Source organism: Eulemur rufifrons, chromosome 27, assembly GCF_041146395.1.
Source record: "Eulemur rufifrons isolate Redbay chromosome 27, OSU_ERuf_1, whole genome shotgun sequence".
NCBI classification, from domain to species: Eukaryota; Metazoa; Chordata; class Mammalia; order Primates; family Lemuridae; genus Eulemur; species Eulemur rufifrons.
The window spans coordinates 19,530,340-19,542,702 of record NC_091009.1 but is presented as its reverse complement, the minus strand read 5'-3'; the positions used below and the strand labels follow the sequence as shown (position 1 = coordinate 19,542,702).

Sequence of the window (12,363 nt, the reverse complement as noted above, 5' to 3'; positions counted from 1 at the left end):
GATATAGCAGTGAATGAAATAGACAAAAGCCTCCTGACATTATGGAGCCAACAGTCTAGTTGGCCATGGAATCCCCCCATCCTCAGACTATAGTTTGGAGGATGCTGCTCTGGATATAGCTCAAAAAGAATGTTTGATTTTCCTTAGTGCTTTTGGTCAGTTTCAGCTTATTTCATTCTCAGACCTTCTTAAGAATAATTTTGATAAGTGTTTCTTGCCACCTGTTTTTCTCTTGAAATATAAGTTCTTTATATCATTTATACAAGTCCTTAAAATATGTGAGCTTATCATTTTTAGCCATTTTATAAACTTTGTTAGTTTAAAACATTTCATGTTGTAAATGGCCTAAAAGAGCCTATGTGAATGCTATTTAGCTGGAGCCTTTAAATTGAATATCTTATAGCAGAGATTTTTTTAAAAGGTTTTTCACGGTTAATTAGAGGAAAGTTAAAGTGAACTCTACAATGTATATGTCAGAAAGCTGTTGCATAGATGTAATGAAAATGCCTTGAAATTGTTAATAATGATAAAATCAGGGAAATCCATTCCTCCTAAGCTAAGAAAAATGTAAAGAGAAGGGCAAAAGATATCTTTCCATTTAACTTTAGAGACAAGCTTACTGTTTAGTTGAACAGATAGTCTTGCCATTGTATTCTTTATATTTAAATATTACAATTCTATCTCTCTACCTGGGAGAGAGACCTGTGCTACCAATATTGTTGCCTAAATGGTTCATGTATTTTAAATTTCTACTGTGAATTCTATTCCTAAGTATAAAATGCTTTATGTGTTAAGCACTTTTAGCTACGGTTACATTAAAATCTCAGTGAAAGGTATCTTTATCTATAAACGAAGTCTGTTTAATTTCAGGTTGTTGCTCATTTTAGTAGCATCTCTGCAACAAAAATTCCACTAGTCTAAAACATCTTAATAGACTAGTAGATTATGCTTTGTAATCTTTCTGTTGTTATAATCAACTATATATTAAGTTTACCTAGAAATTTGGGTAGTTAATATATACAGTGAAGATATTTTTTATTTCTAATATTGAAGGTAATGAAAAAGATATTTATTTGCTGACCCTTTTCTAAAACTAGACTACTCTGTATCATAAAGGACAAATATTCATTATTTTACGGCCCTTTTTTGTGAATTGGGCAATTTACTTGCTTTGGTTTTTTTAGAAGGGCTAAAATTATCCATCAATAATTAAACATAGTATAAATATAAAACATGTCTCATACTGTTTCAAATATAATTGACAAAAATAATTTGTATATATCTGATTATATGTTCTTTCAAAATGCTTTGTCTTAAAAAAAACTATGGTTAGTTACTGAGAACTGTTATTTGATCATGAGACCATGCATGAAGTGCTTGTAAGTCTGCCCTCCAAACATTAAATTTGCTATTTCTATATTATAATAATGATTAAAATATTATAGTCTAAGAATAATTTTTTAGGACATATGCTTTTATAACATGAAAATTTCCTATTGGACATTTCCACTTGGCATTTTATTAGGTTAAATCAATATATTTTGTCCATACTTTCTCTTTTAATTCTTTCATCAACTCTTTTCAAACTTTTAAACCTAGGTGTCTTTGCATGTCAAATTTTTATAGACAAGAGTACAACTTCTCTTCCCTTGATTAGCCTATAATCGATATTTTTTTCTATTCTTTTTTCTTTACCCCAAATTAAATAACTGCTCTGTTTTGAATATTACGAAGCTCTTACTCCTTGCTCCCCCTTTTGCAAGTATTTTAGATGGAACTTTTAAGCAAAGATTCTGGGATGACTCCTAGCACTCACTCCTGTTTAAGAGTGCCTGTCCTTCCAATGTTAACATCTTTGTTATAAAAGATAAAACTGTTGATTTTCTGAGAGATTCTTTGGGCATTTATCACCTCAACAGTGCATGCTAAAAAAACAATAGCATCTTACAGTCACTGTTAAGGTAGTTAGAGATCTACTATTTGAACATATGAAGTTCAATTGCTCAAATATTAAGACACTAAAATTCGTAAGAACTTACTTTCTGTTCTAACATCTCATTACATTTTCTTGTCTATAAGGTATAGGAAGTTTTAAAACTTGAGAATGGAATAATTTTGTATCCACTATGAGGTGAGGGAAAAGTATTTGTTTCTCTTTCCCCACGTGAAAAAGTGAATGTACTGATAGTCACTCATTATGTAAGAGAAACTTGCTCTAGTTTACTATATATCCTGCTTCTAACCTAGGCAAAAAGACTTATTTGTATGCTCTTGCATAGCTCATTGGAGAATTTATTGCAGTCTGGGGCCAAATTTCTAACTTGTAATGAAGTATCCCTTTATCCTGCTTTGTGCTTAATGTGTATATTGCCCTGGGAGCCCTTTAACAGAGAGGGGACTGATCTTGGACATGTTTGATGTCTGAGACCTGTTCCATAGCCATGTGTCCTGATATCTATAAATCTCTATCATTATGTCCATTTTGAAATAATTTACCTAAGGCAGAATCCTCTGTGGCTTGAGCAGTCTGAATTCATACATATGTAAAAATAAAGAAAGATGTTTTGCAATGTATAATGATCTGTGATGTATTACCAAACACATTCTCCATGGGCAATCTCATCGCTACTATAAAGCCATTCATGATCTGCTTTGTTTCCCTCATAATAACTCAATTTACTAGCTTTGTTGAATCCTTTGCTGTTTCTTCAGTGTTCCTTTTTATGCTCTAGCTCACATCCATATCTTTGTATGTGTTGTTCCTTCTGTCTAAAGTAATCTTCACCAACTTTTTAACTTGAACTCTGATTGTCTTCAATACTCACTGTGGCATACATGGTCTGGGAAGATAACTTTTCCATGTTCCACCCTCCAACTCCCTGCCAGTAATCCCCTACACCCACATACACATATGCATATGCAAACATAAAGCTTCCTCTGTGCATCAATTCCCTCTTATGCATACATCCAGCACAAAACTTATCACATTCTACTTGTGTTTATTGTCTCATTCCCTACCCCCTACTATAAGGTGAATTCCTTTCAGACATACCACATCTTCCATCATTATATTCCTGTGTTTTTCAAAGTGCTCGGTATATAAAAGTATTTCATGTAATGTTTACTTAATGAATAAATATTTAGGCAATAGAGATACCAGTGCAGGTTGGAGTGGGTAGAAAAGGCTGCCTAGAAAACCTGGTTGTTACAGTGGATTTTGAAAGATGAGTAGTGCATGGATCAGCACTTCAGGAGGAGGAGCATGAACAAAGGCAGAGTGGTAGGATGGGGGAAGAAAGTAAATGGTATCCATGGAATGGCAGGTAGGGAGTGGTTGAAGACTGATCAAGTGCATCCTAAGAAGCCTGACAGCTAGGTTAAAGGGTTTAGGTTTGAATCAACAGGCAACAGAAATTTACAATTTGAAAATTTGAATGATCTGGCAGTGAAATAAATGGGTTGGAAGAACACCTAGAATTATGAGCCACAGTAGTAGTAGGACTATAAGAAAAGGAGGGAAATGAAACAGTTATAAGAGGGAAGAAAGTTAAGTGTGATTTGTTAGTGTTCTTATTTGCAATATAATATTAAGTATATTAATACTCAGTGTTTGAAGACTTTATATTTGCAATGGACCTATTTTCCCTGAAGCTAATTGACTATTTTTAATTTTTGCTTCTTGAGACCTTTACCAATTCTTTTGTAACTGTCCAGATGTTCAAGTAATGACTTGTTTGTATATACCACTATATCTCCACACTGTTCTTAAAAATTTTTGCCAGATCTATATCTTTGATAAGATAACAAAAAATAATAGACAACCCTGTATCTTCTTCTTTAACATGATGTTCAGTTCATTGAAAAGTACTCACTTCAAGAATAAAGTACAACTGAATGTATATATTTAAAACTGGTAAAAGAACATACTTTTAAAGTAATTGGTGATTATCTAAAATTGGATTATAAACTAAAGTTATTTTTGGAGTTTTCATAGTTATTTATACTTTATTGAGCAAATCCTATTTGAGAATTAAATATTGTTTTCCTAATTTGAAGTGTTATTTAAAGCTTATTTATAAAACATTTAATTTTTTTGAGTATATACACATATATACACATGCACACACATAGGTACACTCAAAAATTTGCATACATGTTACTTTAATGAAACATGATGGCTAAATGAAAGAATTAATTCATAAGCAGGGAAATACCTAGTCTTTCAGCCTTGTCTTCTCAACCATCCATTCCCTTGAGAAAGCAAATTTTGTTCAGACACAAAAGAAAAATGTACTATTAAAATGCAATTCAGAAGTGATAAAAACTGTAAGTGCAGCAGCCGGCTCACAGCACCGCCTTTGTATACTCAGGGACATTGGGGCCGCATTAATTTTTTTGCATGTGATATCCATCCCATGTGCAAATTAGCACTGGAAGGACCATAATCTGTCTTATATGAGAGCTCTTTTTCCAAGAGCATATTTAGTAATACATGCGTCTGTAGCTTTGTGTAATTCAATGCTCTATATTCTGTTTGTTTTTATTTTTCATAGGAAAAATATTAAGAAGTAATTTATTAACAAATGTTATAAAATTGCAGAGAGGTATGAAAATTGATGAAATAACACTAATTTTTTCTAAGTTTATTAAGTGGCAAAAAAATAAATGTTTAATTGAATTTAGATTTAAAAGAAAACCCTTATGTATCTTAACTAAACAAGATATGTGAAATTTCTGACATATGGTAATGGCTCAATAAATATATGTTGAACTTGAACTTTTTTTTAAATTTTGAATTTCAGAATTTTTTTTCAGCAGAATATTTTTTCAGCAGAATATTTTATCTTGCTATATAGTTTTTTATTTCCCAGAGCTTCTACTTTCCTCTAAATTTTCCTTTTATTTGAAAAAGTAGGCAATTCTTATTTCATTGATACCATATCTCCCATATCTCCTTTAATTATATTTATTAAAAATAAGTGTAATCCTGTTTCCTCCATTGTGATGTCTGATTCTTCTAGGTTATCTTCTACGTTTGGATTTGTGTCTTCCTTCCGTGTTGATTGTTTTACCAACTGGAAATCCATTCTTAAATGCCTACTGAAAAAAGAAATGTAAAAATTAGATTAGAAACAGTGTTGGTGTGAGAGTAGCTTTTTGACTGATAGATTTTATTCTACTGTGGTATGGCCTTTTAATCAAGACATCCCCAGATGTTGGTATTTGAACTCGTTTCTCTGGGAACTCTCAGTATTTTTTGAGAAGATTCAATCAGTCTTCTGAACAATATAAGTCTAACTGCCAGTTCACTTAGATGAGCAAGGGAAGAGTTCAATGGGTAGGCTTTGGATTAAAATGCATATATTCCATTTGGTACCTCACTTTGGCTGACCTCTGTCCTACTTTCCCTGGGACCAGAACTTTTTGGTGTAAATTTTGCTGAGAACAGGCTCTTCTTGTGGATGCGTGGACTGGGACAGGGACCTGGGACTATCATGACTCCTCACATACACTTTTAATCTGTTTTCAGTTTTATTCCTTACTTTCACCTTCTGCAGTAACTGTAGCTCTAGTTCCTGAACTTTTCCAGGGTTTTGCAGGACAAATTGCCTTATTTCTCTTTGGCACCTCACTCTTCTGACACTTAGATTTCAGTTTTCTTCTCTTCTGTGTCAATTGCAAATTTTCTCTCTGCCTTTCACCTACTGAAAATTAGTTGGTATTTTCAATTCCTCTTTTTCATCCTCTGTCCTTTTTTTTCTTGTAGGTTTATAACTTTTTTTATTCCTTTACTCATATTTCAGTGGGTTTTGGTGAGGGATTTGAGCAATTCACCAGGTTGCGCTAAAGCCATCTCACAACCTTAGAGGGTCTGTGAGAGTTAATACGGCTTTTTAAAAATTTGTTCTTTTCTTTTATGTTGATCATAATAATACCTAAAGTAATAATGATGAGAATGATAGTGACTACCATAACAACAAATTATTTCTACTTCTACTTTAAGCACCAACATTATTTATTAGACATTTGTTCTTTTCAGCCTCCCATGTTATTAATAAATGCTTTACATATATTAAGTTATTTATTCCTTGTAACAAGCCTATTTGGAAGTAAAGTCTCATAGAGGTAACTTGCATATGGAAACACAGCTAGCAAAGGCAAAGCAAAGATACAAATACAGATGTGGCTGACTCGAAAGCTCCATTATTCATAACCTCTGCCAATAATGCCTTCATTATTTGGGTGACTTTAAGACTTGAAAATTTGTTTCAGTGAGAATTGAGTTTCCTGGATTTCCTTTTTATTTTGTGATACTATTTTAAAATAAAGAACATTTTTACTTACACAATGAATTTTGAGTTATTTGGCACCATTAATTCATAAATTTATTATTTGACATTGTCCATATTTACAAAATATTTCAGACTCACAAAAATTCCATGAAGAAAATTTCAGTATCTCCATTTGCAGAATAGAAAGTAAAGAGTCATAGAAGTTAGTGACACAGATAGTCAGTGCCAGGTTGAAACGTAATCTAGGTAATCTGATTCCAAATCATGTATTATTTTCACTATACTAGACTACTTCTAGAAATCCTTATTCTTTTAATCAAATGTCTCTAGAAATCAAATTAACAACATCTCCTAAATATTCTTTCAGGTTCGTGCCATTTGCTTCCTACAACAAAAATAAAAAGTACATCCCATCAATACATACATCAAGCAAGTATAGTCCTGATTCTTATGGAAAACAACATTTCCGAGCTGAAAATCCTAGGAAATGGATCTGTGACAAGGTGAGGTAACAAAACATTAAAAAATGGTATTCCTTTCAAAAAGCTAAAAATATACATTAGTAACAAGTGTAAATATTCTTATTGCAATTAAGACCCTTGGTTACAGTTATTCATAGCTGTTTTATGTAAGATGGTACTGCTGACTTATGTCAGTAAGAGATTTGTTTTTAGTTATTTTTTCAGTATTGTGTTTTTATGTTTTATGACTTAACTGCCCTCTAGTCAATGGCATGGTCATTGGTTTTGGCATTTGACTAGGATCAGGGATTGAATATAAGGTCATAGAATGGAGTTAAGCTAACTCTCAGGCATGGAGATCAGTGCTTGCTTGCTTTCTCTCAATCTCTGTGTGTATGTATATAGATAGATAAATAGGTAGAAATGTATGTGATATACATATATACCATAATGTATAACTTACATTTAACATGCATATATGTATCTGTGCAACTCATATGTCACGTGCACATGCCTAACAGATACATAACATTTTTGTTGTATGTAGCACATGTGTGATGTCTTAGTCTGTGCTGAGGCTGCCATAGCAGAGTACCATAGACTGGGTAGCTTCAACAGACGTTTCTATTCTCATAATTCTGGTGGCTATAAGTCTGAGGTAATGCTGTCAATGTAGACAGTTTCTGGTGAGGCCTCTCTTCCTGGCTTATAGGTGACCATCATTTTCCATCGTACTCTTATGACCTCTTTGTGTACAGACAGAAAGCAGGCTCTTGTATCTCTCCTTGTAAAGGCACTAATCCCATCAGACCAGGACCCTATCTTCATGACTTTTTTAAACCTTAATCACCTTAAAGGGTCTATCTCCAATACAGTCACATTGGGGGTTCAACATAGGAACTTTGGGGAGATACAGTTCAGTCCATAGCATTCCATTCCTGGCCCCCAAAACTCATGCCCTCTCAAATGCAAAATATATTCTTTCCATTTCAACAGCCCCATGAGTCTTAGCTCATTTCAATAGCCACTCTAAAGTCTAAAGTCCAAAGTCTCATCTAAATCTGCAGTCCGCAAGCCCAATACTGGTCTGCAGCTTGTTAGGGACTGGCTGCAGAGCTCTGCTACAGCCCTGCTCCCCACCCACACCCCCACCCCACCACTGGTGTGTGGAAAAATTGTCTGCCATGAAACTTAGGAAGAAGAGGGGTGCACAGTAGGAGGTGAGAGGCCGTGAGCAAGCGAAGCTTTACTGTATTTATAGCCATGCCCCATTGCTCACATCACCTCCTGAGCTCCGCCTCCCCCCACACCCATCTGTGGAAAAATTGTCTTCCATGAAACCTGTCCCTGGTGTCAAAAAGGTTGGAGACTGCTGATCTAAATCATAGGAACATGAGAAGGGTGCCAACTCTCACCACTTCTAGTCAATATAGTACTGGAAGTCCTAGCAGAACAGTTAGATGAGAGAAAGAAATAAAAGACATCCAAATTGGAAAGAAAGTAGTAAAATCGCCTCTGCCAATGGCATGGCCTTATATATAAAAAACTCTAACAGCTCCACCAAAAAACTAATAAACAAATTCAATAAAGTTGCAGGATATAAAAATTAGTGTGTTTCTGTACACTAACAACAAACTATCCCCAAAAGAAATCAAGACAATAATCCCATTACAATAGCATCAATAAATAAATAAAATACTTAGGAATAAATTTAACTAAGGAAGTGAAAAATCTGTACACTAAAAACTGTAAAATATTGATGAAAGAAATTGAAGATGACACAAATAAGTTGAAAGATATCCTGTGTTTGTGGATTGGAAAAATAAATATTGTCAAAATGTCTATACTACTCAAAGCAATATATAGATTCAATGCAATCCCTATCAAAATCCCTATGTCATTTTTCACAGAAATAGAAAAAACAATTCTCAAATTCTTATGGAACCACACAAGACCCTGAATAACCAAAACAATCTTAAGCAAAAAGAACAAAGCTGGAAGCATCACACTACATGATTTCAAAATATATTGCAAAGCCATAGAAATGAAAACAGCATGGTATTGGCATAAAAATAGACACATCAACCAATGGAATAGGGTAGAGAGCCCAGAATAAGTCCACATATTTATGTTCTATTGATCTCTGACAAAGGTGCCAAATAAACACAATGGGGACAGGATGGTCTCTTCAATAAATGACATTCAAAAACACTAGTAATTCCATGGCATAAGGAATGAGTAGTTTGATATAGTTCACTCTTAGAACTAATTGACAAACTTAAATGTTGACAACGAAATGTCTTCATCTATTTTGTGTTGCTATAACAGAATACCTGAGACTGGGTAATTTATAAATAAAAAGGCTTTGTTTAGCTCATAGTTCTGTAGGTTAGGAAGTACAAGAAGCATGGCACCAGCATCTGCTCAACTTCTGGTGAGGACCTTTGTGCAGTGTCACAACGTGTTGGAGAAGGTCACAGGGGAAGTGGACATGTGCAAAGAGGCAAAACCCGAGGATGTCCACTCTGGGGATCAAATTTCAACATAAGTTTTGGTGGGAACGAACTTGAACCATAGCAATGTCATTTCATAAAATTCCCCAAACTATTCTAGGCTTTCATTTTTAACTAATATGCAACTATTCAGAATATAAGCTAAATATGACTTTTAACTATTTAATTTCATATTTTAAATGTGTGGTTTGGTCTATATGTCATTTTTTATTTGACATAAACATTTTGCTTTTATGCCATCTCACCATTCCATTTAATTCAAGGACGAGTTTATTTCTTTAAAATATAAATGACTTATCTTGACATTCAGCTACTTCAGAGAAATATCCTTGTGCAAAATGTTTGTTTCCTAAAATAATACAGTACTTCCTTTTGGTTTTATGTAACAGATTCACTTTATACATTCTGACATATTTCAAGAATATGTATTTGCCTAACTAAAGTAAGCAACTTCATGGAAATATAGAATCTTTTGGATACATGCTAAAAAGAAAAATAGTTTATTTTGTTATTTTGGAGGAATCATTGTGTGCCTCTATATAGTTTTAGAAAGCATACACATGTAAGAAAATTGATAATTATTCTTATAGGCCCTGAAAATTAAAGTATAGAGATTACTTAAATCATAAAAATTATTGGTTCCCCCAACCTTATCCAAATTGTTTAGAAAAATGCTAAATGCAAGTATAAATTTCTCCCTCCCTCCTTACCCTCCTTCTTCCTTTTTCTTCCTCCTTTCCTCCCTTCCTTCCTTATTTCTGCTCATCTTTTTTCTTATGTCTTCAAACAACTGTATTAAATAAATCATCTTTCTGTGTGGCTAATGTAATCTGCACAATACAGAGGTAGTCGTTTTGTTGGTTATACATAAAATCTTAGAATTATTAAAAATATTTTATATTTTGATTTGCTATTAAGTGATTTGGATGAGACTTGCATCCAATAGTTTGCTAAAAGCAGGCTTTTTTTATACTTTTATAAAAATGTGTTTCTTCATCTCAGAAATTAGAGCCACAACTTATTCATTATTAGTAGATTAAAGGTAGTCTTTGGGACACTAGAGATGTTAGGTTCAAAATGTTGAAGAAAGAAAGAGGTGACATGGTCTTATGGTTCTTCTGTGGGATGATGGATTAATTTATACACATTTAAATGTGCATGAGATTTAGTTTAATGCAGTAGATTGATTTCAGCCAAGAAGCAGCTCAATTAGATATATTTGGCCTCTGTTCTCCACCCTTTCCATCATGTTTTAAGATCATCTATGTGGAAAACTTTCTTTCTCTTTTATCATCTTAAACATGGGAGTTATAGTTTTCAAATGATTTGTTAACCAATTGTGTTAAAAAGAGTCAGTTGGCAGAAAATTCAATGTAATTCAATACTCTTCCTCTCATCACATTCACATTAAATCAATTAATATATAAAATATTATTTAATTTTCCATTTGATTAGGAATGCTATTGATCTAAAAAGCACCATACAAAGAAATCACAAAGTCAACAAATTGAAAGCAAAAAATACTATTTTCCTCAAAAGTATGAAAATCAATAATGAAAAATAACAAATATCTAGTATTTTGAAAGTGTGGAAATCAATAATAAAATAATGTACCTAGCATATAATTTACTCATATTTCTTTCATCTGTTTGTAAACTGCTCAAATTAAATTGTTAGATTCTAAGTCTGTGCCTTAAATGGTCAAAATTTTAAGTTCAGATAAATTCTTTGTATTTATAAATTCTTTATTGTACTAAGCTCAATATTTAAAATAGATATGAAATTAAGTAAGGAGACTCTACCAGTCAGTCACTATTAATTTAATCTATTTGGGTACCTTCAAAGGAGTTGGACAATAAAAAATTCGGTGTACTAAAAACATTCTTTTGGTTGTCAAAACATTCACATATGTTCATATTTACTGAAGCAGAAATGATAGTCTCAGGCCTTTGTCTGAATTGGAATGAGTTTCCATATGCATTTTAGACAACTGATTTTAATGGAACCGTTTCATGTTTTTCCTTGTTTGCAAAACTCAGGAAGAGACCCTTTCAAGATGATTCATGTTGATAGAGCTTTTCCTCATACGCCTTATTACAGGTGAATTACAACAGTAGAGCAGTCCTATTTTGTTATTTTCACATGCATTTTGGTCCTAAACAGGATTTTATAAGCTGCAAAGCATAAAAATACCCAGCACTCCAAAGAATTAATTTAGAGAACCTAAGCATATTGCACAGAACATAAAGTTGACCTTTACTGTCTACGGCTTCTGGAATGGAGTGGGATGTGGAACACATCATAGATTTAATGTGGCACATCGTTGTCTGCAGAAACTTGGGTGGGACTGTGACTGCTTGCCCATTGCACCCGGTGATTGAATCTGCTGTCACCAGCATCCTGATAATAATGAACATTCAGCTTAACGACCGTGATTATGATTATCATAATTGATGTGCAAGTGCAGTGTGTGGGGATCATTACAGCTGAACTGTACAGCAGAGAAACATGCCTCAGTTATGGATAATTTTACTTTTATGCATTGATTGGGATAAAATATGCCTTTCTATTTAAACAGACCAGCTTCATATAATTTTAAGAATCTTTCTCTATGTGTTGATTGATGATTATGCACTTGCTGAAAAACAGCCCCTTACAGTTGTTTGTTTTGTGTTGTTTCATTTCATTAGCAAATGTAAACAATTAAATAATTAGCTGTAATTGAGGGAAAATATTTTGCTTATGAGAATGGCCTGCAATAATCAAATATTCAGTTTAAGTGCATGCTCTCTCTCTTTCTCTCTCTCTCTCTCTTTCACAATATATCAGGAACTGAAATTTTTCAGCTTTCTCCCCCTGACTACTGCTGTTTAGTCTTCCTAAGGTCAGTAGGCTTCAGGAAAAGTATAAGTTTATATACATTTTTATTATAAAGCTGTAGATGCATCTGTATATGCATATATTTATATATGTACACACTTTATTATGTGTTTAAGAAAATTGGACAGAGCCAAATATTGCATTGTATTATTTACTAAAATAATATTTAACATATAGAATAGTTTAGATGTACTATGTTAATACACATTTATGCAA

The 12,363-nt window shown here is 33.2% G+C and overlaps 1 protein-coding gene across 1 annotated transcript in view; it reads left to right on the top strand.

Moving 5' to 3' along the window:
* SPATA17 (spermatogenesis associated 17) overlaps nt 1-12,363 on the top strand; it is a 127,956-nt gene that overhangs the window by 94,591 nt on the left and 21,002 nt on the right. Inside the window, exon 9 of the mRNA XM_069459665.1 lies at nt 6,661-6,796. Coding sequence (XP_069315766.1) covers nt 6,661-6,796 — 136 coding nt within the window. The remainder of the gene's footprint in view (nt 1-6,660; nt 6,797-12,363) is intronic.